The sequence below is a fragment of the Stigmatopora argus genome, chromosome 20 (genome assembly GCF_051989625.1).
Source record: "Stigmatopora argus isolate UIUO_Sarg chromosome 20, RoL_Sarg_1.0, whole genome shotgun sequence".
NCBI classification, from domain to species: Eukaryota; Metazoa; Chordata; class Actinopteri; order Syngnathiformes; family Syngnathidae; genus Stigmatopora; species Stigmatopora argus.
In genome coordinates, this window is record NC_135406.1 from 12,514,244 (window position 1) to 12,539,200 (window position 24,957).

Here is a 24,957-nt window from a genome sequence, read left to right on the forward strand (position 1 = left end):
AAAAAAATATTGCATATAAATGGAAACTTGACTATCTCATGTGACACGTTCAGCAGAAAAGTCATTTGAACGAGAATGAGAAGTGAGAAGGACAGATGTGTAAAATAAGGTAAAATTTAAGTCGGATTTGTGCATACTCTAATGGCATTTATGAAAAGGTTTTATTCATAGATATTTTTTTCATTCATTTTCTGAACCGCTTTATCCACTTTATCACTCGCGGGGGGTGCTGGAGCCTAGCCCTGCTGACTTTGGGCCAGGGGCGGGGGACACCCTGTATCGGTGGCCAGCCGATCGCAGGGCACAAGGAGACGGACAGCTATCCATACTCAGACCCAAAACTAGGGGCAATTTTAGAGTGTCCAATCAGCCTACAATGCATCTTTTTGGGATGTGGGAGGAAAACGGAGTACTCAGAGAAAACCCACGCAGGCCCAGGGAGAATATGCAAATTCAACACAGGTGGACCGACCTGGATTTGAACCCAGGACCCCAGAGCTGTGAGGCCGATGCGCGAACCACTCATCCGCCGGGCCGCCCATTCATAGATATTAATCATTACATTTTATTATTACTAAATCATGTATGTGTAGTAGACATGCACCTGCTTATGGCAGGTGTGATACTGGTGTGTGCCCATAGTGAGCAATGATGATGTTGCTCACACCGGTACTCCGTGTGCTCAGGGAGGTTGTCTTTCTGCCCAAACAAGCTAAAAATTAGAGCAAACATTGGGTGTAAGTGTGGATGGTTGTCTGTCTCCTTGTGCCCTGCGATCGACTGGCCACCGCGACCAGAGAGAGGATAAAGCCATTCAGAAAATGAAAATCTCGGCTGAAATGTTTGCACTTTGCTTTTGGTCTCTTCAATTAAAACTCTTTAAGTATACCATGAATGTCCTGGTTTCTGCAATTGGCTCCACCCCCTCCTTCACCCCCACACTACGTGACGTTATGACAAGTCAAAGAAATGGGCTGGTAAATCGGGCTGCTGCTATTCTCCTTTTGACTCACTGCCACACCACAGGTAACTAAATTGTGGGAATTTAGACATTATTTGCAGAGGCAATCATTTATTTGTGGAAAAAAAAATCTTGCATCTTCATTCGCTTCAATTTTAAAGTCAAGCTTCCATGGAATTGCTACACAGATAATGGAAATTCCCCTTCTACATAACAATTGAGACAGACAATCATGCACACAACACACCCATACCTAGGGGCAATTTAGAGTGTCCAATCAACCTACCATGCATGTTTTGGGAATGTGGGAGGTAACCGAAGTACTCAGAGGAAACCCACGAAGGCCCAGGGAGAACATGCAAGCTCCACACAGATGGACATGACCTAGCTTTGAACCCAGGACCCCAGAGCTGTGAATCGTTCGACCTTCAGAACCATTTATAAACAGAAAGATCGAGCAGCAGGACCCAAATATTGAACGTTGCACAAAGTTTGCAAATCAATTGAATGATGCCATACAGTGCTACCGCATCATTTATGATGAAAAAAAGAAGAAAATTGCAATCGTCGTTAGATCGCTTCTTTCGGCCAGTTTCTAATACATAAATCTCTCTCTATACAGTACTGTACATATTCTCTCCATTTTATAAAATGTTTTTTAGTACAAACCAATATGTGTTATTTATACAAGCTTTAAACATACAAATGCACTTATATAAATGTTGGAGTAATCATTATTATAAATGTGTTTTAAGTTTTATTAGGGGGATCATGTGCAAATTTATAATATAGGGGGGAATGTTGGAGTAATCATTATTATAAATGTGTTTGCAATGAATATAAAGCCTTATAATATACATGCTTACTATATTAATCAATATATCTGCTTATTAGGAATAGTAATGCTCATCCTAAATGTGTAACTATATTAAACGATATATATATATATATATATATATATATATATATATGTGTTGATAGCTTTTATGTTAGAGTTAGAATTAATATGTGCTTTCAACGAAGACAAACGCTTACTCCAAGGTCGCTCTCCAGGACAGCTGGGTCCAGCGAGAGATACAAGTTCGCAAGGACATAAAACAATACACTGAGTCCTTGCTCCGAGGACTGATTACTGGAAGATACGCCTCAACCCTTTCCCCAGATGCAAGTTCGCAATGAAGATCTGTGAAGGACGCTTAAATTGTTGTTGGTTCAGCGGATGGCTATCAGGCATATTGTTTTAATTTGTGACGCTAGGTTTGCTTGATTATGGAATTGTTTTGTTTCTTGCTTACGCAATTGGATCGAATCGATAACCTTGTAATTGTTTTGATTTGAGGCCTTAAATGGGCAGGACATAATGCCACTCGTTAGAATAATCTTGACCGGACGAGCGGGAGGATGTATTCTCTTCTTGCAAGAATTAAATGGTGATGTGACTACAGATGCCTTTTTTATTGAAAGCTGAATTGGAAATACCTAAGGATAAACGTACAATTGGATGAACCTAACAATAAACCTTCAATATACTTATATAGGCCTTAAACATAAATTATAATACAAAATTTAGCACTGAATCAACTTACAAACAAATTCAACTTATGAACAATCGCTCGGAACCTAACTCGTTCGTAAGTAGGGGAGCGTCTGTACTGCATTGTGACAAAATGGATGTATGGTGCCCTCTTCCATTTGGTTTCATTTCTGTGAACAAGAAATTCAGTCATTTTATAATTGGAAAATGGTTAATCATTTATCTTCGTGTCTTTGCAGGTTTCAGAAATGATCTTGGTGCTTATGGGCATAAGTCTGTTGACCTTGAAGGGCAAGTTGAGCTCCCCCAAATCAAAGAGGAGGAGCCAGAGTTCCCTCAACAACAAATGGGAGATGAGCAACTTCCAATCAAAAAGGAGGAAGATGATTCCACCTGGTCACTTGGTGAGTTCGTGAAGAGGGAAAATGTTCGGGGCGTGGCCAGCGGAGGGGCGGAGCCTGCAAACACCACAACATGGCCCCTAATTAAAAAGGAGGAGCCAGAGTTCCCTCAACAGTGCAAAAGAGAAGAGCAACCTCCAATCAAAAATGAGGAATGTGTCAAATGGTCAACTGGTGAGCCTTTCAAGAGTGAAGATGATCTGGGCGTGGCCAACAGAGGGGCGGAGCTTCTGAGCGGCAGCTCAACAGATGGATGGCGAGCAGAAAATTTAATTGCTCCTTTATCAGATGACAACAACTTGCTTTTTGACGATGATGATGTTGAAGATGTTAAGAAAAATCCCAGTGGCGACAAACTCTGCAAATGCTTTCAGTGTGGGAAAACTTTTGGGAAAAAGTCTTCTTTGAAAACGCATATGAGGAGCCACACTGGGGCGAAACCCCTATCATGTACAGTTTGTGGTAAAACATTTACACAGAAGGGACACTTAATTAGTCATGCAAGAACACACACAGGCGAAAAACCATTTTCGTGTTCAGTTTGTGGTAAAACATTTACAGAGAAGGGAAATGTAAAAATACACACAAGCATCCACACTGGTGAAAAACCATTTTCGTGTTCGGTTTGCGGTAAAGCCTTTTCTCATAAGCAAGTTTTAAAAATACACTCAAGAACCCACACTGGTGAAAAACCATTTTCGTGTTCAGTTTGTGGCCAAAGATTCACACAGAAGAAAGACTTGAATAGTCATGCAAGAACACACGCAGGTGAAAAGCCATTTTCGTGTTCATTTTGTGGTCAAAGATTCACACGGAAGGCAGACTTAATTAGTCATGCAAGAACACACACAGGTGAAAAAACATTTTCGTGTTCAGTTTGTTGTCAAAGATTCACACGGAAGGGAAGCTTAATTAGTCATGCAAGAACACACACGGGTGAAAAGCCATTTTCATGTTCAGTTTGTGGTAAAACATTTACAGAAAAGGGAAATTTAAAAATACATACAAGAACCCACACTGGTGAAAAACTATTTTCGTGTTCAGTTTGTGGTCAAACATTCACACAGAAGGGAAACTTAATTCGTCACGCAAGAACCCACACTGGTGAAAAACCATTTTCGTGTTCAGTTTGTGGTCTAACATTCACACGGAAGGGAATCTTAATTTGTCATGCAAGAACCCACACTGGTGATAAACCATTTTCGTGTTCAGTTTGCGGTAAAGCCTTTTCTCAAAAGCACCACTTAGAAGACCACACAAGAACCCACACTGGCGAAAAACCATTTTCGTGTTCAGTTTGCGGTAAAACCTTTTCTCAAAAGCACCACTTAGAAGACCACACAAGAACTCACACTGGTGAAAAACCATTTTCGTGTTCAGTTTGTGGTCAAACATTCACACGGAAGAGAATCTTAATTAGTCATGCAAGAACCCACACTGGTGAAAAACCATTTTCGTGTTCAGTTTGCGGTAAAACCTTTTCTCAAAAGCACCACTTAGAAGACCACACAAGAACCCACACTGGTGAAAAACCATTTTCGTGTTCAGTTTGTGGTTAAACATTCACACGGAAGGGAATCTTAATTAGTCATGCAAGAACCCACACTGGTGAAAAACCATTTTCGTGTTCAGTTTGCGGTAAAGCCTTTTCTCAAAAGCACCACTTAGAAGACCACACAAGAACCCACACTGGCGAAAAACCATTTTCCTGCTCAGTTTGTGGTCAAGCCTATTCTCTAAAGCAACATTTAAAAAGACACTTAATAACCCACACTGGCAAAAAAACATTTTCCTGCTCAGTTTGTGGGCGAACATTTTCCCATAGGAGAAGCTTAAAAGAACACTTATTAACCCACACTGAAGAACAATGTTTTCCTGCTCAATTAAAAAGCTACACAATTGAAAAACTATATACCGTAATTACTCGAATATAACACGCATATTTTTGCTATATAATTAATTCCAATAGTTGGGGGTGCGTGTTATAATCAATAACTAAAATAAATTACAAATTTTCGATCGAAAAAAGCATTGTCAAACTCACTTTGACGCACGGACATTGTGCAATTTCCAACTTTGAATTAAAAAATACACGCATATTAAAGATCGTCAAGCCTCACAAACATCACAATCCTGCATTAATAAGCTGGAAAGTAGAATACTACATTGTAGTGTAGTACATACTTGTATTTAAAAATATGTCCAGCGGGGGGCAGTACATTCCCTTGTTACATGTGATAGTCTTTTCCATTGTGCATATCTTCAAATCATTTATTTATTCAATTTGTATGTTCCTTTTCTTGTTTGAGAATGACAATAGATATTTGAATTAAAACATGGTATTGTCAATTGAAATGTAGTCAATGTTCAAGGAAGTCTAAAAGGTATTGCAACATAACATGTCTACATGATATGTTTGTCCACTCTGTGTATCATCTATTGTCCTAAAATTCAAACGCATAACTCCACCAACTGCACGACAGTCGACACGCTCGTACCTGAAGATTTCTCTATCCGGTTTTGAACAAAACAATCGTGAAATGAAGAAAAAAAGGTAAGATTTCTGATTTTCGTCAGCGGGAAATTTTAGGTGCGCACTATATTCGAGTACTGCGTTTTTCCAGATTTTTTTGGCCCAAAATTACCTGCGTGTTATTTTCGAGTGCGCGTTATATTCGAGTAATTACGGTACTATAAATATATGGACAAATACTAAAATTGTTATCGCGATAAAATAAAATAAATCAGTCGATAGGACAACTACGCCAAGCAGCCCCAGACTCTACTATTTCCCGTAGATAAAGTTCTGCGTAGTGACTGCTGGGATATAGAGTTCTTAATACACCCAGTTCTTCAATACATTCCGTATGACGGCGAGCACACTAATTTGGTGCTCGCCGTCATTTCGGCTGTATTTACAAAAGAAATCCTGCCGCTAGATGTTGGCTTCAACGGAATATATAATATATTATATAATAACTCAGAGCTTGCCGTCATTCCCGGAGGCTTAAGAACTATAACCACTCGACCCGGCGTTTTGGAAGACTCATTTGGGCAATTGTTGAATTCGGACACAGAAAATGAGGACTTTGATGGATTTGTGGGTGATGATGACATAAGTAAGTTGTAAAATGTCTAAATAAAGTACAACCAAACTCAGTTTTGCTTCCGTTACCTTTTTAAAAACGTGTTTTTAGCGTGTGGGTGTAGCTTGCAAGAACTATATTTCCCAGCAGTCACTGCACACCGGAACCCGGAAATAGGCTACTTCCGGTAGCCAGCGCTATTGCGTTTCGATGTTCATCCATATATAATATATATGCGTCTAAAAAACGGTGCATGCTTTGTGTGTTTAAAATACAGAAATAGCACCCGTTACTGACACTGCGGCTAAAAATACGATGCGCCGAATAGTCGTGAAAATACGGTACCCACGTCGGTCAGAAACCCTTTTCCTGCTCAGCTTCTTGCCAGAGATTTAGTTGTAAGGATAGACTTAAAAGACGCAAATGTGTTGTGATAAGCAGTGGCCAATCACAGCTTTGCTTGCTTTTTCAATTTCTGTATGAAAGATCATTCTAAGTGAAGTATAATTGTTTTTGCATTCTGAAAATCTTGTTTACACTTTTTAACGTGTAATATCGATCCACACGATTCAAATACAGTAATACCTTAAGATACGAGCTTACCGTGGGGTCGAGCTAGTATGTCAATTTACTCGTATCTCAAGTCAATTCTTCCCATAGAAATGAACAAAATACAAATTAATCCGTTTCCATCCTAAAAAAAAAAACACCAAAATTTGTTTTAATTTACTACCGACTCACAATTGGGAACCATCTGGTATGCTCTCATCTCAAATTTGTCTCGTATGTTGGAACACTTGTATGTCAAGGTATTACTGTATAAGAAAATTGAGTGTCGTTGAAGATTTTATTTAATTTACTATCTAAATAATATGGAAAATGTCGTCACAGTTAAAGACATGCCTAAGAAATTTGAAAAATTGCAGATTTGCTAGCAAATCCAATAAGAATATTGAGTGTTATTCAAACATGATACATTTGAATGAAAATGATTGATATATTGAATCTAGGATCTAAAAAACATGATTAGAAATATGGTGTGAAAGATAATGAATTTGCTCAAAATAAATAAATAAGTTGTACAATGTCCTTATACTTTTGTCTTATTATAAGATGAATCACGATTTTAAACTGATTTAACGTGTCATTTTTTTGGTAGTTCCAATAAAACTATTTTGGGGGAAAATACTTTTTGGGTCTTTTTGTTGAAAAAAAATCAGCCTTCCAAATTCAAAGGTGACAAAAAAGAGAAGCGTTATTTGCTCAGATTTAATGAATACATTAATTTGAACAATTTGACAAATTAATATATAAGATTGTTTTCTTTCTACAGGTGTGAAAATACGCTAACTTCATTATCTGAAATTAACGGTAAATTGATTTTATCTTTTTGATGTTGAAGGGGATAATTGGGAGATATGTAACTAGATTTTTATTTTATGTGCAACTATAGGAAAAACATCGAGTAAGAAAGTTTTATAGGAGATGATAGACAAACTACAAAGGGAATGTAATGTTAAATGTTTGCAAAAAACTACTTGATTGGGGTATTATTCACATTATTGAATGAATTTGGAGTTTTTGATTAGCATGCATTTTATGTGGCTTAATTGCTGTAAAGGGTACAGGCTTAATATATTAATCCTTGCGAACAGGGGGAGATTGTGATTCAATTCTATTGAAAAATATACTGTTAGGGTTATTAGTCTTACATTATTATATATTTGCTCGCAATGAAGTACGCTTTGCTTTACTTAGCTCATTAACACAAGAAAAGTTATTATAGTCTACATCTGCTTCCAATGAAGTAAATGCTTTGCTCCTTAGTTAGACCAAACAACAGGAACGTCGAATCCTTTTGGACTGCTGGGATGTGGAGAAGAACCTTCGTCTCTACATGACCTTCATTTGTTTTGGGAGCTAAAACTTGTATTGTAACTAGGGTCCTTTACTATTGACTTCTCACTCCTATTTTCCCAACCCTCCCTTGAGAGCTGAGACGTCCATTGTAACTATGGTCCTTGAAGCTAAAACAGGGAAAAGATGCGTGTAACGTGAGAATGAACCTGGACAGAGACGAGTCGATTCGATTCTCTCTTGCAAGAATTTCACAGAGGATTGCCCCATCTCTTTATTTGTGCGGGCATTTGAGAATGCCTATTGGTGAACTTATCATACCACTACTAGGATCCAAGGGTGAAGAGATCATCCTGCCTTTAACTTCCCCAGTAGCCACTAAGTGCTACTCACTGACTATCACTCATTCCTTCATCTATGCTCCAAAGTGCCCTGTCAACTTGATGGGCCAGGACCTTATGAAGATGTGTCCTGTCCAGATGGACAACAACTCCAAGACTCTCCTGCAAGGCACCACCAAGCAACTGCCCCAATCTTTGCTGTGTGGGATAGACTGGCTAGTTGGCTTAATAATTGTTTGTTCATGTCGCGCCATGTGGCCAAACTCGCTTTACAATTGTTTGTTAAGATCGTAAAATGTAAGATAGACTGGCCAAACTGGCTTTACAATTGTTTGTTAAGATCGTGGAATGTAAGATAGGCTAACTAGCTGGCTTTGCAATTGTTTGTTAGATCGTGGAATGTAAGATAGGCTAACTAGCTGGCTTTGCAATTGTTTGTCAAGATCGTGGAATGTAAGATAGGCTAATTAGCTGGCTTTGCAATTGTTTGCTTGTATTGTGCGATGTGGCCAACTAGCTTAATAATTGTTTGTTCGAATCGCGCGATGTAAGATAGGCTGCAGCAGTTTGTGTGAGCTATAAAAATATCGTGTTTGCATACAACTTAGCCCTGCAAATGTCTAACCATATCAGCCTAAAGTTTTGTTTACATAAACTTTGTCCTACATCACTGTCTTAGAAATATTTCCCTGTTTTCCTATATAAAGACTGACCCACTGTTCATTCGGAGAGAGAGTTGCAAAGGACACCACGCTGAGCGGTTCACCACTGTTAGAGCTCTCTCTCCATCTTGCAGTCTGGTAATAAACCTATTTCCTTTAAATTGATCTCACTTTTTCTGTGCCTATTCCTGAAGTTGTATTACAGATCTATCAGCTGACATCTACTGGGCTCGCATTGACACCGACTCCGACGGCTGGAAACAAGCCGAACACTACTGGCCTTTGTGACTGCCCTGGGTACGGCACCTACGTACATATGATTTGGTTTCGGACTGCTTGCATTGCACGCTCTACTATGATAGGCAAGGTAACGAGGTCTATACTGATTCGTTACAAACAATTGAAGGACATACTTGGCAAATACATTGTGGCGATTTGTTTATTGGTAACCCGGAGTGGCTTTCAATACACATTTGTCTGATGAACAATTAAAATGGTACATGAAGGATAACCCGCCGGATCTCCCCATGTCACCATCTCATCCACATGTTTCCATGATGATATCTCCTCACTCAGCTAAAGACCTTGGGCCCTTTGTACGAGAATACATGTTGGCTAAGGATTGGAAACCCACCATAACTCAATCTTTGTTTTATTCTTGATGTTTATTGTGTCCAATCTGAAAAAGTCAAACCATCCTTCATTTTGGAGCATCGACTGTTGGAAGACACCATGGTTGTGAAACAATGGACAGTGACATGGCCTCAATGGTTCTCGCTGACCTGCCGGACACAATTTGTTCCGTTACCCCAACAGACATGGGCTTGTGTAACGTTGCTTTTGCACTTTTCACATGACTTCCAATCCCATGCATGTCGAAAGCAATTTTTATAATTCAACTGTTCATTTCAGTAAATACTACAATGACATTGAAAAATACATTTTTTAAAAGGTACTTAGTCAAGTGAAAACAACAGTGGCTGAGGATGCCAATCACATTTTTGGATTATTATTCATTAAAAAAAAGCAATACCTTTTGTCACTTTTACTGAACCAAGATGCCTCTTGAATTGTATGAAGTTAACCTGCTTCTTACCTTGGCGTCTTGTGGAGCTTGGCAGTCTTGGTATTTGTCTCCTTGACTGCCCCCCTCAGGTCAGTGGTGTGCTCCTGGATTAGTTTTGGCATATGGCCAATTCATTCCGACTTGGTCTCAATCGTGGAAGCCTATTGACAAGGACAATGTTTAAAATGTTAAGACAATTAGAAAAACGAGCACTTTTTAATCAGTGCTTTTTGATGAAAATGTTGACCATAATTCTTGCTGTACTTTTATTCTTGACAATGAAACTAACCTTCAGAACAATGTTGCTCGACCTCCAGGAACGGTGGGCCACTAAAAAAGCAAACGTGCGGGGTCTCTTTTAAGGTGCTCAGTCAGCTTGATGTCTGCCATCTATAGAAGAAATGGCATGATGAACATTTTGATGGAGAACATTGCATCGGTACAAAGTGGGTTAAGGATGACACATTGAGTTTTTTTTCTTGTAAATGTACTCGTTCTCTAGGCATCCTTGACCACCTTGCACACCACCAAGGACTTCAAGAGGAAGATTTGTCTATTTTTTCCCATGCTCAAGGCTATTCTTGAATCCCAGACCTTGAAGGAATCCTGCAGGAGCAGCTCTCCTTGTGACTCAATGCATTCATCAAAACCTGAAGGGGGAGAGATGAAGGTGACATGTAAGCAAACTGGACTTGATTTGTGAGCAAATGTTTTGCCATCTTGTCATTATGTTCAGTTACCTTCCAGCATGGAGAGATGCATGGCATCATTGGCATTCTTGGGAATGCCAAGAGTTATATCCAGGGCTTTTTTGAGCTGCTCTTACCCTTCTTCAGAGCATTGCAGCGGATTTTTAAATAAGCCAACAGACGCTTACAATGGCTGCGAGACACTGTTCTCATAGAATAACGAGAATTTACTGTATATAGGTATTGTTATATGCTCTGTTTGTGTTACATCTTTTGGACCCAATTGCAGTGAAGCGGGTAAGGGAAGGAAGTAGTACTCAAACGAATCTTTAATAACTTAAACCGGAGGCAATAGACTAACAAAAGACTTTGCGTCAAATAACAAAACAAAACCTGACTAGGGGAGACACGGGAAAGCAAGGAACGAGGAGCGCCACGTTGGATCGAGGAAAATGTGGAAACATGGCATGGTAATCAGCAGACGATCCAACAACGACAAAGCAGTCAGTGGGGTTATAATAGACTGACACGTGTTGACGAGACAATTAGGAACACCTGGGAAACACAAGAGGGAGGAAGGATACACCAGGGGCGGAGACACGACAGCTGAACACAATGGGCAATCACTCAGACAGGAAACCAGGCGGGAAAAAGCATAACAAAACCAAGCAACCCTAACAGTTTGTCTGTTGTGTACTAAAGGAAGTTTAAGATTACATCCATGTTCGTTTCAGTGAGCTGTTTATGTTTTGTTTCATTATGTTAGGGGACCTTCATGAGACAAAATAAAAGGTGATGTTGAATTAATTTCTTTCTAATGGGGTTCAGGTTTACGGAAGCTGATCGCACTCACCTTGAAAATAAAATAAAGTCCTAGCCGTTTTTCAAATTAATTCATCTTTGGTGTGGTGGTGTTTTTTTGAAGTATTTTTTTCTTCGTTTTTCAAATTAATTTATTGTCTGAGGGTGTTTTTCTTTGTTTTTCAAAATGTATTTTTGGCGTTATGTTTTTGAATTATTTTTTTCTTGTTTGTTTTTCGTTTTTATTTATTTTTTCCTCAGAAAAAAAATACATTCAAAAATCGAGCAAACAGCAGTTATCGACATATTTGGAAGTCTCGCGTGGACTGCGTCCCCCAAATTCTAGACAGGAGGACCCGTGCTCGCGTACACCTACCTCCATTCAGCACAATTATGTTTTATCCAGATATGCGGCAAAGACAGTGCGAGACAGCCCAGTCATCAAGTCACCTTAATGACAAATACGCTTCTAAGTTTCCTCTCATATAGAATTTGAAACCCCTCTTCTTGGCCACTCTGTAGTCAAACATTCATTTGGAAGGAAAACTTAAAGCATCACACAACAAACCCACACAGGCGCACAGACCTTTCAAACATTCAGTAAGAGAGCAACTTTTTTGCTCAGTTGGTTGCCAATGTTTTATTCCTAAGGACAGGAATTTCTTTTCTCATATTTAGATGTAATTTTCGATTGTTTTCACTTTTTTTTACCTGTCTTGTTCAGTTGTTTTTTTTAACTGGTACTGCATTTTCTTTTTGTTGAGAACATGCTCTCAAAGTGTATGAAACTAGAATGCAATTAAACACTTGTTGTTAATATTTGAAATAGATGACAAAAAGAAAAATGGACTAAATGTAATGAAATAAAAATGATTTTTCCTATTTGACTATTTTCTGTTCCTTTTTCACAATGAATTTTAGGCCTTACCTGACATGTTTCGCAGTATCACTTCCGCCTTCATGAGAATGTCAAGGCATTAAAAAAAAACAATGCGTTTTTTATCAAATTCCGATCTTGTGAAAATGATGCGATCAGGTCAGATTTCCGATCTGATTTTTGATCAGTAGGAATCCCTCAGAAGAAAATGAGAAAAGAGAAGTTTCACCGAATTACTAATTTTCAAGAACAAATTTTCACAGCAATGGTAACACTTGGAAGTGGGGTAGTTTGCTTCTACCAAAAAGAACTGATGTTTGTAGCACAGAATGGTTTCGATCCATTGAGCCCTGGATTATGGGCCAACCACGCTTCCGCTGCACCACTCTGCTTCTTCTGACATATTACTTCACAATTCACAAGGTTACTCACAAAACTAATCAATCAAATCGAAGCAGATATACTGAGAGCACGTGGGTATTCCCACCTGCTGACGGAGCTCCTGAGGACCACCAGCGCAAGAACCTCGGTCTCGGCCGGGGACTGGCATAGCCTTGGTTAGTCCTGCTATTCACAGAGTCATCCATTACGCATTTAAAAATTTCCATTACAATAAAAAACGCGGTACGAGACATTCGGCCCCGGGATTTACAAATCAAGATACCATGTTGAATTTAAACTTGCACTTAAGCTAATAATACCCCACCGACGAATCATTACCTTATCGTGGTGGTGGGGTTTGTGTGTCCCAGTGGTGGGGTTTGTCAGTCACAGTGACCCTTGGAGCTATGTTGTCCAGAGCCTTGTACCCCTGGTAGGGTTATCCATGGCAAACTGGTCTGATGCGAGGGATCAGATGAAGAATGGCTCAGAAGACCTCTTATGATGAGCAACATTATTGGACGACATCTTCCCTCACCCGGACGCGGGTCACCGGGGCCCCACTCTGGAGCCAGGCCCGGAGGAGGGGAGCGATGGCGAGCGCCTGGTAGCCGGGCCTAGACCCATGGGGCCCGGCCGGCCGGGCACAGCCCGGAGAGGCGACGTGGGTTCCCCCTCACATGGGCTCACCACCTGTGAGAGGGGCCAAAGAAGGCGATCCCCGGCTGCAGAAACTATCGTTTGGGGCGTGGAATGTCACCTCTCTGGTTGGGAAAGAGCCTGAGCGTGAGGTTGAGAAATTCCGGCTCGACATAGTTTGGCTCAGCACTACACAGCTTGGGTTCCGGTACCAGCCCTCTCAAGGGGGGTTGGACACTTCCAGCATCCCTCCATCTTCGGGTGGGGGGACGGCACCTGATTTGTGTGCATGCACCAAACAGCAGTTCAGAGTACCTACCCCTTTTGGAGTCCTTGGAGGGGGTGCTGGAGAGTGCTCCTTATGGGGACTCCCTTGTTCTGCTGGGGGACTTCAATGCTGATGTGAGACCTCGAGGGAGTGATTGGGAAGAACGGCCCCCCTGATCGAAACCCGAGTGGTGTTCTATTGTTGGATTTCTGCGCTCGTAGTGGATTGGCAATAATGAACACCATGTTCAAGCATAAGGGTGTCCATATGTGCACTTGGCATCAGGACAGCCGCATGTCTTGGATACTCGGGTAAAGAGAGGGACGGAGCTGTCAACCGATCACAACCTGGTGGTGATTTGGCTCCGATGTGGGGGCAGATGCCAGTGCAGCCCGGGAGACCTAAACGTTTCGGTCCCCTATTAGAAGCACTTTCAATTCCAACTCGCCGCTCCCCGCTCGACCTCGCCCGTCCAAGCTCCCCGCTCGACCTCACCCGTCCAAGCTCCCCGCTCGACCTCACCCGTCCGAGCTCCCCGCTCGACCTCGCCCATCTGAGCTCCCCGCTCGACCCCTCCGTCCAAGCTCCCCGCTCCCACTTGACTTCGCCCGTCCAAGCTCCCCACTCGACCTTGCCCGTCCAAGCCCCCCCCTCGACCTCGCCCGTCCAAGCTCCCCGCATCTCCGTGCCGACTCACCCGCCAGTCGCACCCGAGCCAAAGCCAGCACATTGCTGTTTAGCTCAGTTAGTCAGAGTGTGGTGCTGAAAACATCAAAGTCATGGGTTCGACCCCTGAATGGGCACAACCTCTCTAGAGCATGGGTGTCAAAGAGGTGCCCCGGGGGCCAAATCTGGCCCGCTGCATCATTTTGTGCGGCCCGGGAAAGTAAATCATGAGTGCCGACTTTCTGTTTTAGGAAATGATTATAGATGTACATTACATCTCCTGATTTTCCCCTTTTAAAAATCAATCATTGCAATTTTTTAATCCAATTTTTTTCTTTTGTGTTTTTAGTTTAAATATAAAAATATTTTCCGTTTTCCAATTTAAAAAAATATTTCGTTTCCACTTGAAATAAAAGAACATGATTAAAAGACATTTTTCCATACTAAGAAAAAAAAGCTCAAATAAAAATTGCTTTAGATCTATAAAAACGGACTATTTGGGCTTTTGATCCAGTTATTTTAATCCAATTTAGAAAAATAAAAAAATCTAGATAGTAGATCTAAAATGGTCCGGCCCACATGAAAGGGCGTTGATGTTAATGTGGCCCGCGAATCACCTTTGACACCTTTGCTCTAGAGTAAGTTAAGATTGCCTAAAATGATTTATTTTGCCGTAACATAACAGTTTAGCTAGCTGACATTTGCATTTGCGGGCATCACACAAAAATCATGGCCACTTTGCACATGGCTGGTTAGCTCAGTTGGTCAGAGCGTGGTGCTAATATCGCCAATGTCGCGGGTTTGACCCTCGTACAGGCCATGATCTCTCCGTAGTGATTTGAAATTGCCGAGTACAATTTCTTTTGCCGTAACATAACAGTTAGTGAGCTGACTTGTTGCATTTACGAGCATCACACAAAAATCATGGCCAATTTGCAAATGGCCGGCTAGCTCAGTTGGTCAGAGTGTGGTGCTAATAACGCCAAGGTCGTGGGTTCAACCCCCACATGGGCCATGACCTCTCCGTGGTAGTTGAAATTGCCTAATACAACTTATTTTGCCATAACATAACGTCTTGTCTTGATGTTTCCTCATTTTCTGTGATCTGGTAAGTTATCTGCTCCACAAGGCAGAAGACGCCACCCGGGATGTGAATCATCTCAGTGAGGGAATACTTGAGGTTTGTTCCCACCACATTTCTTTCCTTCCCAAATTGTTGTGAAATTAAATTTGTCTTCATACTCAAGCGGGCAGAACAGTGTTTCTCAACTTTGCTTAGCCTCCAATGAGGAAGCCTTTAGAAAATGACAATATGATTACTCTTAATAGTCGTCACAAGTGCAAAAATCTCCAAATAAAGATGCAAAAACTCTTAAAATAGAATCAACAAAATGCTGTAACAGAGTTGTCTATCTGTCTGGTAAGTTGACTGAGCTACCTTGCTAATGCTAGTGGGCTAACGTTCTGAACTTTAGCTTTTCATGCTAATTTCTAGCATGCGCGAATACGAGATTAGACACAGTTGGCGTATGTCTATCAATATTAGAATATAATAACACATCACAAAATATTTAGAGTTGAGCATTGTGGTCACATTTTTCACTCTTTCATGGATATCTTTTTGACTTTACGCTAAAAGCTAAGCTAACCACAAGTGACATAGAACCCTTCTTGAGAGAGTAATTACTTGCCCAAGACGCTAAACAAAAAGTGCATAACCTGATGACAACACTTTTTTCACAATTGAATATAACTTCTACAAATGGAAGTATAGTTCTATAACCATAAAGAGACAATTCAATCTTAAATGGCCATCCAGAATAATTTATCGCATTTCCCTTCCCAGTACGTGTATGAGACCAACGAAAACAAAGACAAAGTGGTCCTTGGGAAAGGCACGTACTGGGTGGTGTATGCCGGCAGGGACGTTAGCAGCCATCAAGAAGATTCCAGAAAAGGACAGCACGTGAGTGGATTGTTTGTCCTTCCACTTGACAGCCACTAACAAACACAAATATTCCCAGCCGCTCCACGAGGAAATCTGCCTGATCAAGCGACTGAAGCACCGGAACATCGTCCAGTATCTGTGCTCCCTCAGCGAGGACTCTTTCATCAAGATCTTCATGGAAGAAGTCCCAGGATGTTTGTAGACAAACCAGTGTTGATGAATAAATCCCAAATACTGTATTTTCACAATTATAAAATGCACCTTGTGATAGGGTGCAGTCTCGTTTGAGGGTATATTTTCAGTTTTTTGTCAATACATTGGACGCATCATCCGATAAGGCACTAGCATGACACTAGGCTTGCGTATGTTATGCTAGCCGCTAGCATATGTTATGCTAGCCGCTAGTGTATGTTATGCTATCCGCTAGCGTACCTATGTTATGCTATCCGCTAGCGTGCCTATGTTATGCTATTCGCTAAAGTACCTATGTTATGCTAGCCTCTAGCGTACCTGTTTTGCTAGCCGCTAGCGTACCTGTTAAGCTAGCCGCTAGCGTATGTTATGCTAGCCACTAGCGTATTTATGCTAGCCGCTAGCGTACCTATGTTTTGCTATCCGCTAGCATACCTGTTATTCTAGCCACTAGCGTACGTTATGCTATCTGCTAGCATACATATGTTATGCTAGCCGTTAGCGTATGTTATGCTATCCGCTAGAGTACCTATGTTATGCTATCCGCTAGCATGCCTATGTTATGCTATTCACTAGAGTACCTATGTTATGCTAGCCTCTAGCGTACCTATGTTTTGCTAGCCACTAGCGTACCCGTTAAGCTAGCCGCTAGTGTATATTAAGCTAGCCGCTAGCATATGTTATGCTAGCCACTAGCGTATGTTATGCTAGCTGGTAGCGTACCTATGTTTTTCTATCCGCTAGCGTACCTGTTATGTATTCGGATTTTCTGTTTTAACAATTGGGAAAAACAACTGCAATGTGTCACTGTCAATCATGAGTACTGAAAATGCAAATTTGAACTAAATAAATCATACTGGAAAAAGAAAAATTGCTCCAGCGTCTATAACCCAGGAGACTTATTAAACAATTTACAAAACGGGCCTTAATATGTGACTCAAAGTCATGTTTTGGTATACATTTCTGCAATATTGAGTACTTACTTGTGAGTACTAAGTGTCTTTCTCAAACTGATGAATTTATTGAATCCATATTGGCAGATTTACAAATAACACCTAGATAACTAATAGCACACAAAAACGAAAATTAGCTTTAAAAAAATTGACAATTTGTGAAATAAAATAAATACACAAAAATTGACAAAACACCTCGTTGGCTGAGTACCAAGAGGAATTAGCCTGGGTTTTATTCTTTATTTCTCTTTATATTACTTTAGCTTGCAACTTTCTGGCTGAGCTTGTCTCGTGCTGCCTTTCTCTTACCGAGAGCGCTTCTTTTGCTGCACTTATCTTCCCATTTACCAAACGCACGCTCGCTCAAGCGCCACTGCACCCACTACAGGAGGTATGGTGAAACTGACATTAAAATACACAAAAAAATACAGTGAAACTAAAATGTGGCAGTGACATATCAATTGTGAGGTCAGTTTAGTTAAGGTTGAGAAAAGGCTTGACCACAAAATGACCAGGAAAATGGTTTTTCACCAGTGTGGGTTCTTGTGTGGCGTTTTAACTTGTGCTTGAGAGAGAAAGATTTACCAAAAATCGAGCACGAAAACGGTTTTTCACCAGTGTGGGTCCTTGTGTGGATGATTAAGTCCTGCTTTCGAAAGAAAGCGTGACTACAAATTGAGCAGGAAAATGGTTTTCCACCAGTGTGGGTTCTTGTGTGGCTTTTTAAGTTTGCTTTCTGTGTGAATGTTTTACCACAAACGGAGCACAAAAACGGTCTCTGCCCAATGTGGGTTGCCATATGTCTTTTCAAAGTAAACATTTTACCAAAGGTTTTCCCACACTGAGAACATTTGCAGAGTTTGCCGCCACTGGGATTTTTCGTAAGACCTTCATCGTCATCATTATCATAAAGCAAGTCGTCACTATCTGATGGAGGAGCAATAAAAGCTTCTTCTTGCCATCCTTTTGTTGAGTCGCTGCCGTGCAGAGGCTCCGCCCCTCTGCCGGCCACGCCTAGATCAACTTCACTGTTGAAACGCTCAGCAGTTGACCAAGTGACATCTTGCTGCGCCTCCGTTTTGATTGAAAGTTGCTCTTCTCTCTTTTGCTCTTTAATTTTGGCCCATGTTTAAGTGTTTGCAGGCTCCGCCCCTCCGCTGGCCACGCCAAGATCATCTTCTCTCTTCAAGGACGCACCAGTTGACCAGATCTTCTTCCTCCTTTTTTTTATTTTAAGTTGCTCTTCTCTCTCTCTGTCTTGAGGGAACTCTGGCTCCTCCTCTTCGATTTGAGGGGGCTCAACATCCTCTTTGGCACCAGAAAACTCTGACACCTTCCCATCAGGACCAAGATATTTTCTGAAACCTGCAAAGACCCCAAGATAAATTATATATTTTATAAACTGTCTATTATTCTATCTAGAGGTTCTTTATGTTAGACTGGTAATTAAGTCTTATACTTATATTTGCAGTGGTTAGGCTGGACTAATATGCTGGTCGCTACAGTAACGAAGCTAAACAGAAGAGGATGCCATACATTCGTGATGTTGTCAACATAGTACTACTGTAGTATTCTCATCAATAGCCAAAGGGGTTTAAACGTTTTTTTAAAGTGTATTTCACTAAAAAAAGGACTATTGGTCAGTAAAGTAACCTCACAGGCCCTTGAAGTTTTTCCAAATCTTTTTTGAGCCTCTTCTTTGCAGATATTCGCTTGTATTTTTGAGATTTTAATTTATTTGGAATCCTTTTAGAAAAGGGTGAAGCATCAAATATAAATTTTAATCATTTTTAATTAAAAAGGAAAAATGACAGCTATTCTTTTTTTGTTGACATTAAAAAAAATGGAAAAGGAGCCAACATTCAGTTTTATCGATTTATTTTTCTAAATCAATAATTTTGAAATATATATATATATATATATATATATATATATATATATATATATATATATATATATATCATTTTTATGATTTCATATTTTTTTATGCATTACAGTATGAAAATGGGAAATAGTTGTTATGATTTATACTTTTCCCATGATTTATTCTGCATGATTTTGTTTGTACTGTTTTATTGTCTTAAAATCAAGCTTGTACCTTCTGTCGACCTGATAATTTTTAAATCAATCAATTGCAGCGCACAAAAAAGCCCTTTTATAACACATTGAGAGAATATATAAATATAAAAAGTGAACCCACCTTCTAGTCTGTGAAGAACAACTTTTGCATGCATTATTTTGCAAACGATCGAGTGTTCCTCGTGGAACACTCCCACACGGGAATTCTGATGGAGGCACCTTTGATAGATGCTAGCAGGCTAAACTAAAGTAGGCCGCAAAGCTTCAACGAGGCTTTAGACGCCTTGAAGATGATGTTGACTGAAACTTAAGACGGAAGAGTAGTTAAGCAAGACACATCGGCCACGCGTGGGTTTAGTTAAGTGGTGGAAATTGAGGAAAAACTTGGCGCGCTACGGTCACGACAAGATTGTGACTGGGGACGGAACGTTGACTTTTGGGGTTGCGCATGCGCGGAACATTGCGTCACTTCTGCAACTCGAGCGTCACTTCTTTCGGTGGCATTAGGTTTATTAAAAACAAGAGAGTCGAACATAGGAAATAATTATTCTTCAAATGGTCTGACATATGGTTTGAATAAAAATATTATTGTAGGTTTGAATTTACGACATAAGTCACCATGAAGAAGGTTGCGGCTCAAAAGGAGGTGACGCAATACGCGCAAGCGCAGAACAAATCGACAAATTATCAAGGAACCATTGCTGTTTTGCCAAATGGAATCACGAGAGATGAAGTTCTTCAACGAAAATGTACCAACTCCCACGAATCATTCCCTTATTTGCTTAAATGAATTGAATTTGTGAGAACAAATAAATGGCTTAAAGTGCCTCCATCATATATCGGGGTCCAAAGGAGGCGGGGCTACGGTCCAGATGGAGATCAAAGCGCGTGGCGTCACCACGAGCTCTTTGCTCTTTGATGTCAACTGCGCAAATATGCAGCATCCAGAGGATGGCATTCAGTCAGATGCTGCAGTTGGACGTCCTCGACTCATCTGGAGACACGAGACTCATTTGGACAAACTTTTGGAAACAATGAAAATCCTTCAAGGTAAATTGGTTTCAACTTTGAGATAGTTTAGCCATTGACTGAGTGAAAGAGTCCTGCTCACATGTTGGCATTTATTTACTTGTGATGTAAAAAGTGACTGAAAAATATGAAATTTAGTGTGTTCAGATTGTAAAAGGAGGCCAGAAGCTTTTACTAAACTTTAATATGTGGCTTTTTCTGAGCTTTGTCTCTGTTTGGTCGGTCGTAGTCATTATGCTAGTGCCAAGTCATGGAGATGTTTTTATTTCATTTGCGACATTTTTTGACGGATAATATTGGTGTTTGCAGCCAGCTCATTTTAGACATCTTTAAAAAACAGCTATTTTGACCTAATTGCACTTTTGCTTCCTATTTAACCAATTGATATTCATCATTTAGTTTTGTTAAGTCGAAAACAACATTTGGGATATCGTAATGTGCCAAACCCTCAGCCATTAATTGCCTAAATTCCAATTTATTAACTTAAACAGTGAGCGCATTCAGCTCAATATTAAATTCATCATCGTGTACGGGTAAATTGGTCATGCAGGGGGGCTATCTATCATGCTGTCTTTGCTGTCGTGCTAATTATGTTTTACATTTTCATACCTTTGTTGTCCCGGCTGGGTTGGCTGTTTGCCCCGCCTCCACCCTCACTTTCACTATCGATGGGCCGTTTGCTTTTGTATTCCCTTCAAAATATTCCGACAATGATGCACACAAATGTCCTCACAATAGGATAACGCACTTCCACTTGCCAATGAGAAGTAGTCTTGAATTAGCGATCGCTTTGTTAACGGGAGCTAACAGGCTAAGGGGGGGAAAAACACTGAAAAAAACGCTCAGTGCTCGCAGAGACGTTACAAAGAGGTATAGTTGCGACCAGAGATATTACACGAGGAGTTGCGGGGGAGAGAGCCAGTGCCCCTGACCGTTCTTATGAGCAGCCAACGAGAAGTAATATACTATACTGCGCGTATTAGCGATCGCTCCGGCATTAGCCGGAATCCGGCATCTCATTAATCCCCCAAATAATAATAGACCTGCTACTGAATAAAAGATAATGGTTTTTAATGCCTCCCCTTTGGCGAAAGCCTTTTAACTAAATTAAAATCTAAAACATAAAAGAGAATGTTTACAATGAAAAGGCTCCAAAAAAGATTTGACTAATTTTAAGGAGCTACATCACCAGTGAAGAAACTTTTCTGACCAATAGTGCCATACTTTGAAAAATGCACCTATACACAGTTTTCAACTCATGTTGCTGTTGACGAGAATACTAAAGTAGTAAGTACTGCATTGTGACGAAATGAATGTATGGCGCCCTCTTCCGTTTGGTTTCATTTCTGTGAACAATAAATTCAGTTATTTTATAATTAGAAAATGGTTAATCAGTTATCTTTGTATCTTTGCAGGTTTCAGAAATGATCTTGGTGTTGATGGGCAGGAGTCTGTTGAGCTTGAAGGGGAAGTTGAGCTCCCCCAAATCAAAGAGGAGGAGCCAGAGTTCCCTCAACAACAAATGGGTGACGAGCAACTTCCAATCAAAAGGGAGGAAGATTATTTCACCTGGTCACTTGGTGAGTTCGTGAAGAGGGAAGATGTTCTGGGCGTGGCCAGCGGAGGGGTGGAGCCTGCAAACACCAAAACATGGCCCCTAATTAAAGAGGAGGAGCCAGAGTTCCCTCAAAAACAAATGGGAGAAGAGCAACTTCCAATAAAAAAGGAGGAAGATCATTTCACCTGGTCACCAGGTGAGTCCGTTAAAAGGGATTATCTGGGCGTGGTCAGCGAAGGAGCGGAGCCTGCAAACGCCTCAGCATGGCCCCAAATTAAAGAGGAGGAGCAGCCAGAGTTCCCTCAACAGTGCAAAAGAGAAGAGCAACCTCCAATCCAAAACGAGGAATGTGTCAAATGGTCAACAGGTGAGCCTTTCAAGAGTGAAGATGATCTGGGCGTGGCCAACAGAGGGGCGGAGCTTCTGAACGGCAGCTCTACAGAAGGATGGCGAGCAGAAAATTTAATTGCTCCTTTATTAGATGGCAACGACTTGCTTTTTGACGATGATGTTGAAGATGTTAAGAAAAATCCCAGTGGCGACAAACCTTGCAAATGCTTTCAGTGTGGGAAAACTTTTGGGAAAAAGTCTTCTTTGAAAACACATATGAGGAGCCACACTGGGGAGAAACCCTTATGTACAGTTTGTGGTAAAACATTTACACACAAGGGAAACTTAAATAGACATGCAAGAACCCACACGGGTGAAAAGCCATTTTCGTGTTCAGTTTGTGGTCAAAGATTCACACGGAAAGGACACTTAATTAGTCATGCAAGAACCCACACTGGTGAAAAACCATTTTTGTGTTCAGTTTGTGGTAAAAGATTTAGAAAGAAGGGAACCTTAAAAGGGCACACAAGAACCCACACTGGTGAAAAGCCATTTTCGTGCTCAGTTTGTGGTCAGACATTTACACAGAAGGGACACTTAAATAGGCACGAAATAATCCACACAGGTGAAAAACAATTTTCGTGCTCAGTTTGTGGTAAAAGATTTACACAGAAGGGAAACTTAAAAATACACACAAGAACCCACACTGGTGAAAAACCATTTTTGTGTTCAGTTTGTGGTCAAGCATTCGCAGATAAGCGAATCTTACGATGCCATATAACAGGGGTCTCAAACTTGCGGCCCGCGGGCCAACTGCGGCCCTCGGGACGATAATTTGCGGCCCCCGTCTTAATATGAAAGATCGATTTTTTTTTTTTTTTTTTTTTTTTTTTTTTTTTTTTACCCCTTTCCCCATGATGGCGCCGTTTAAGTGGCAGCCAGTGGCAGTAGCTCTGTCCACTCATGTTTTTCTTGTTTTACAGCATGTTTTACATGAAAAATTAGAGGGAACATTGACATGCACCTGCTTGTTGCAGGTGTGATACTGGTGTGCCGATAGCGAGCAATGATGATGTCGTGACCGGATGATTCGCCTAAAGACGTTTCGCCGACGGACGTTTGACAGACGGACAGGTCGTACTAGTATTTGTTAGTTTAATGATTAAATACAAATACTAGTATTTGTATTTAATCATTAAACGCTGTTTTCAGCTGGATTTGACCGAATTTGAGAGCATTTTGAGCCGTTTGGCGAATGGACGTCTATAGACGTTTTTTTGCCTCCATCGCGATATCATCCAGTATTTGTATTTAATCATTAAATGCTGTTTTAGAATGGATTTGACCCGATTGCTGTCATTTTACCCCTCGGTTCTGCTACATCTGCCTGCCCAAGGGTGCTTACTCCCGGACTGCCATTGATGGTAGACGAACATTGATTTTTACTATAATTTGGACAACACCGGCGGCGGGCCGGATTAAAAATCCTAACGGGCCGTATATGGCCCGCGGGCCGAGGTTGAAAAACTTGTACACACACGATCCGGCGGGGCGAGCGTTCGAATCCCGTTTCGGCGAAACCTCCGTTCGGCCGAATGAACGTTCGGTGGAACGTCCATTCGGCGACCTGCCCGTCTGTCAAACGTCCGTCGGCGAAACGTCTTTAGGCGAATCATCCGAGTACCGATGATGTCGCTCACACTGGTACTCAGTGCGCTCAGGGAGGTTGTCTTTCTGCTCAGACCAACAAAAAATTAGAGGGAACTTTGGTTCGGAGCTGAATGAACCAATCACGGTGAGGTATACGGCTCTGGAGGGCGGGACATCGGCCGGGCTGTCCAGTGCCTCGCTCACTCACTCATTCATTCCTCCAATCAGCTGGGCGGAGGAGAAGCCGTGAGGCCGATCACTCCGCTCGGCGCGCACACTCCTCCGCTGCTCTCAGCATAGAACTGAATGAGGCGCTATGATCCGTGATCCAGCCTGTGTCAGTGTCTGTAGCCATCTCCGCGATTGAAACGGAGAGCGAAAGTGCACATGCGCCACAAACCCACGCGACTGAATGTGAAAGATCAACCCGAGACTCATTCCAAGTGGAAAAACATATTACAGAGCCCCAGAGATGTCTCTTTCAAAGCCTGCCGTGAAGAGAAAGGTCGGTGATGAGCACAGACAGTTTCAAGAAAAGTGGGGAGTGCAATATTTCTTTGTTGAACACAGGGGCACCCCGACGTGTCTCATTTACACTGAAAAAGTTGCGGTGCACAAGGAATACAATTTGAAACGTAATTGTACTACGAGACATGCTGAGGAGTACGAAAAATACCAGGGAGATGAGAGAGCCAACCAGGTTGCCAGTCTGAAAACACGTCTTCTGAGGCAACAGGATTTCTTCAAGAAGGCTACCAAAGACAGTAATGCAGCAGTCAAAGCTAGCTACGCCGTTTGTGAGTTGATTGATCCTGTGCTAAGTGATCCCAAATGGCTCATGGACTTGGCTTTTCTTGTTGATATCACACATGAGCTTAATGTACTGAACAAGAAGCTACAAGGCCAGGGGCAACTTGTCAGTGCTGCCTATGACAACGTGAGAGCATTTTGCACTAAACTTGTGTTATGGAAAGCCCAGCTCTCTCAGA

General features: G+C 41.2%; 2 protein-coding genes, 2 long non-coding RNA genes and 2 other non-coding genes across 6 annotated transcripts; 4 read left to right on the forward strand and 2 right to left on the reverse strand.

Moving 5' to 3' along the window:
• The first annotated feature begins 2,638 nt into the window (after positions 1 to 2,638).
• On the forward strand, positions 2,639 to 4,830 carry LOC144066175 (uncharacterized). The gene is given in 2 exon segments (XM_077589519.1): positions 2,639 to 3,869; positions 3,954 to 4,830. Coding segments are annotated over 2 exon segments (1,905 nt in total). The 5' UTR covers positions 2,639 to 2,841.
• A 4,655-nt stretch (positions 4,831 to 9,485) lies between these two features.
• Positions 9,486 to 13,216, reverse strand: LOC144065665 (uncharacterized). The gene is made up of 3 exons (XR_013297247.1): positions 10,198 to 13,216; positions 9,939 to 10,069; positions 9,486 to 9,624 (listed from the first exon to the last, which is right to left on the reverse strand). It is a non-coding gene; the product is annotated as an uncharacterized LOC144065665 (long non-coding RNA).
• A 1,759-nt stretch (positions 13,217 to 14,975) lies between these two features.
• On the forward strand, positions 14,976 to 15,049 carry trnai-aau (transfer RNA isoleucine (anticodon AAU)). Its single transcript has one exon. It is a non-coding gene; the product is annotated as a tRNA-Ile (tRNA).
• Positions 15,050 to 15,170: 121 nt separating this feature from the next.
• trnai-aau (transfer RNA isoleucine (anticodon AAU)) lies at positions 15,171 to 15,244 on the forward strand. Its single transcript has one exon. It is a non-coding gene; the product is annotated as a tRNA-Ile (tRNA).
• A 2,261-nt stretch (positions 15,245 to 17,505) lies between these two features.
• On the reverse strand, positions 17,506 to 20,246 carry LOC144065677 (uncharacterized). The gene is made up of 2 exons (XR_013297261.1): positions 19,523 to 20,246; positions 17,506 to 18,687 (listed from the first exon to the last, which is right to left on the reverse strand). It is a non-coding gene; the product is annotated as an uncharacterized LOC144065677 (long non-coding RNA).
• Positions 20,247 to 20,327: 81 nt separating this feature from the next.
• Positions 20,328 to 23,642, forward strand: LOC144065599 (uncharacterized). Its single transcript, XM_077588585.1, has 2 exons — positions 20,328 to 20,451; positions 21,846 to 23,642. The coding sequence occupies exons 1-2, from the start codon at positions 20,337 to 20,339 to the stop codon at positions 23,150 to 23,152; spliced, it is 1,422 nt and encodes a 473-aa protein (XP_077444711.1). The 5' UTR covers positions 20,328 to 20,336; the 3' UTR covers positions 23,153 to 23,642.
• Positions 23,643 to 24,957: the final 1,315 nt, after the last annotated feature.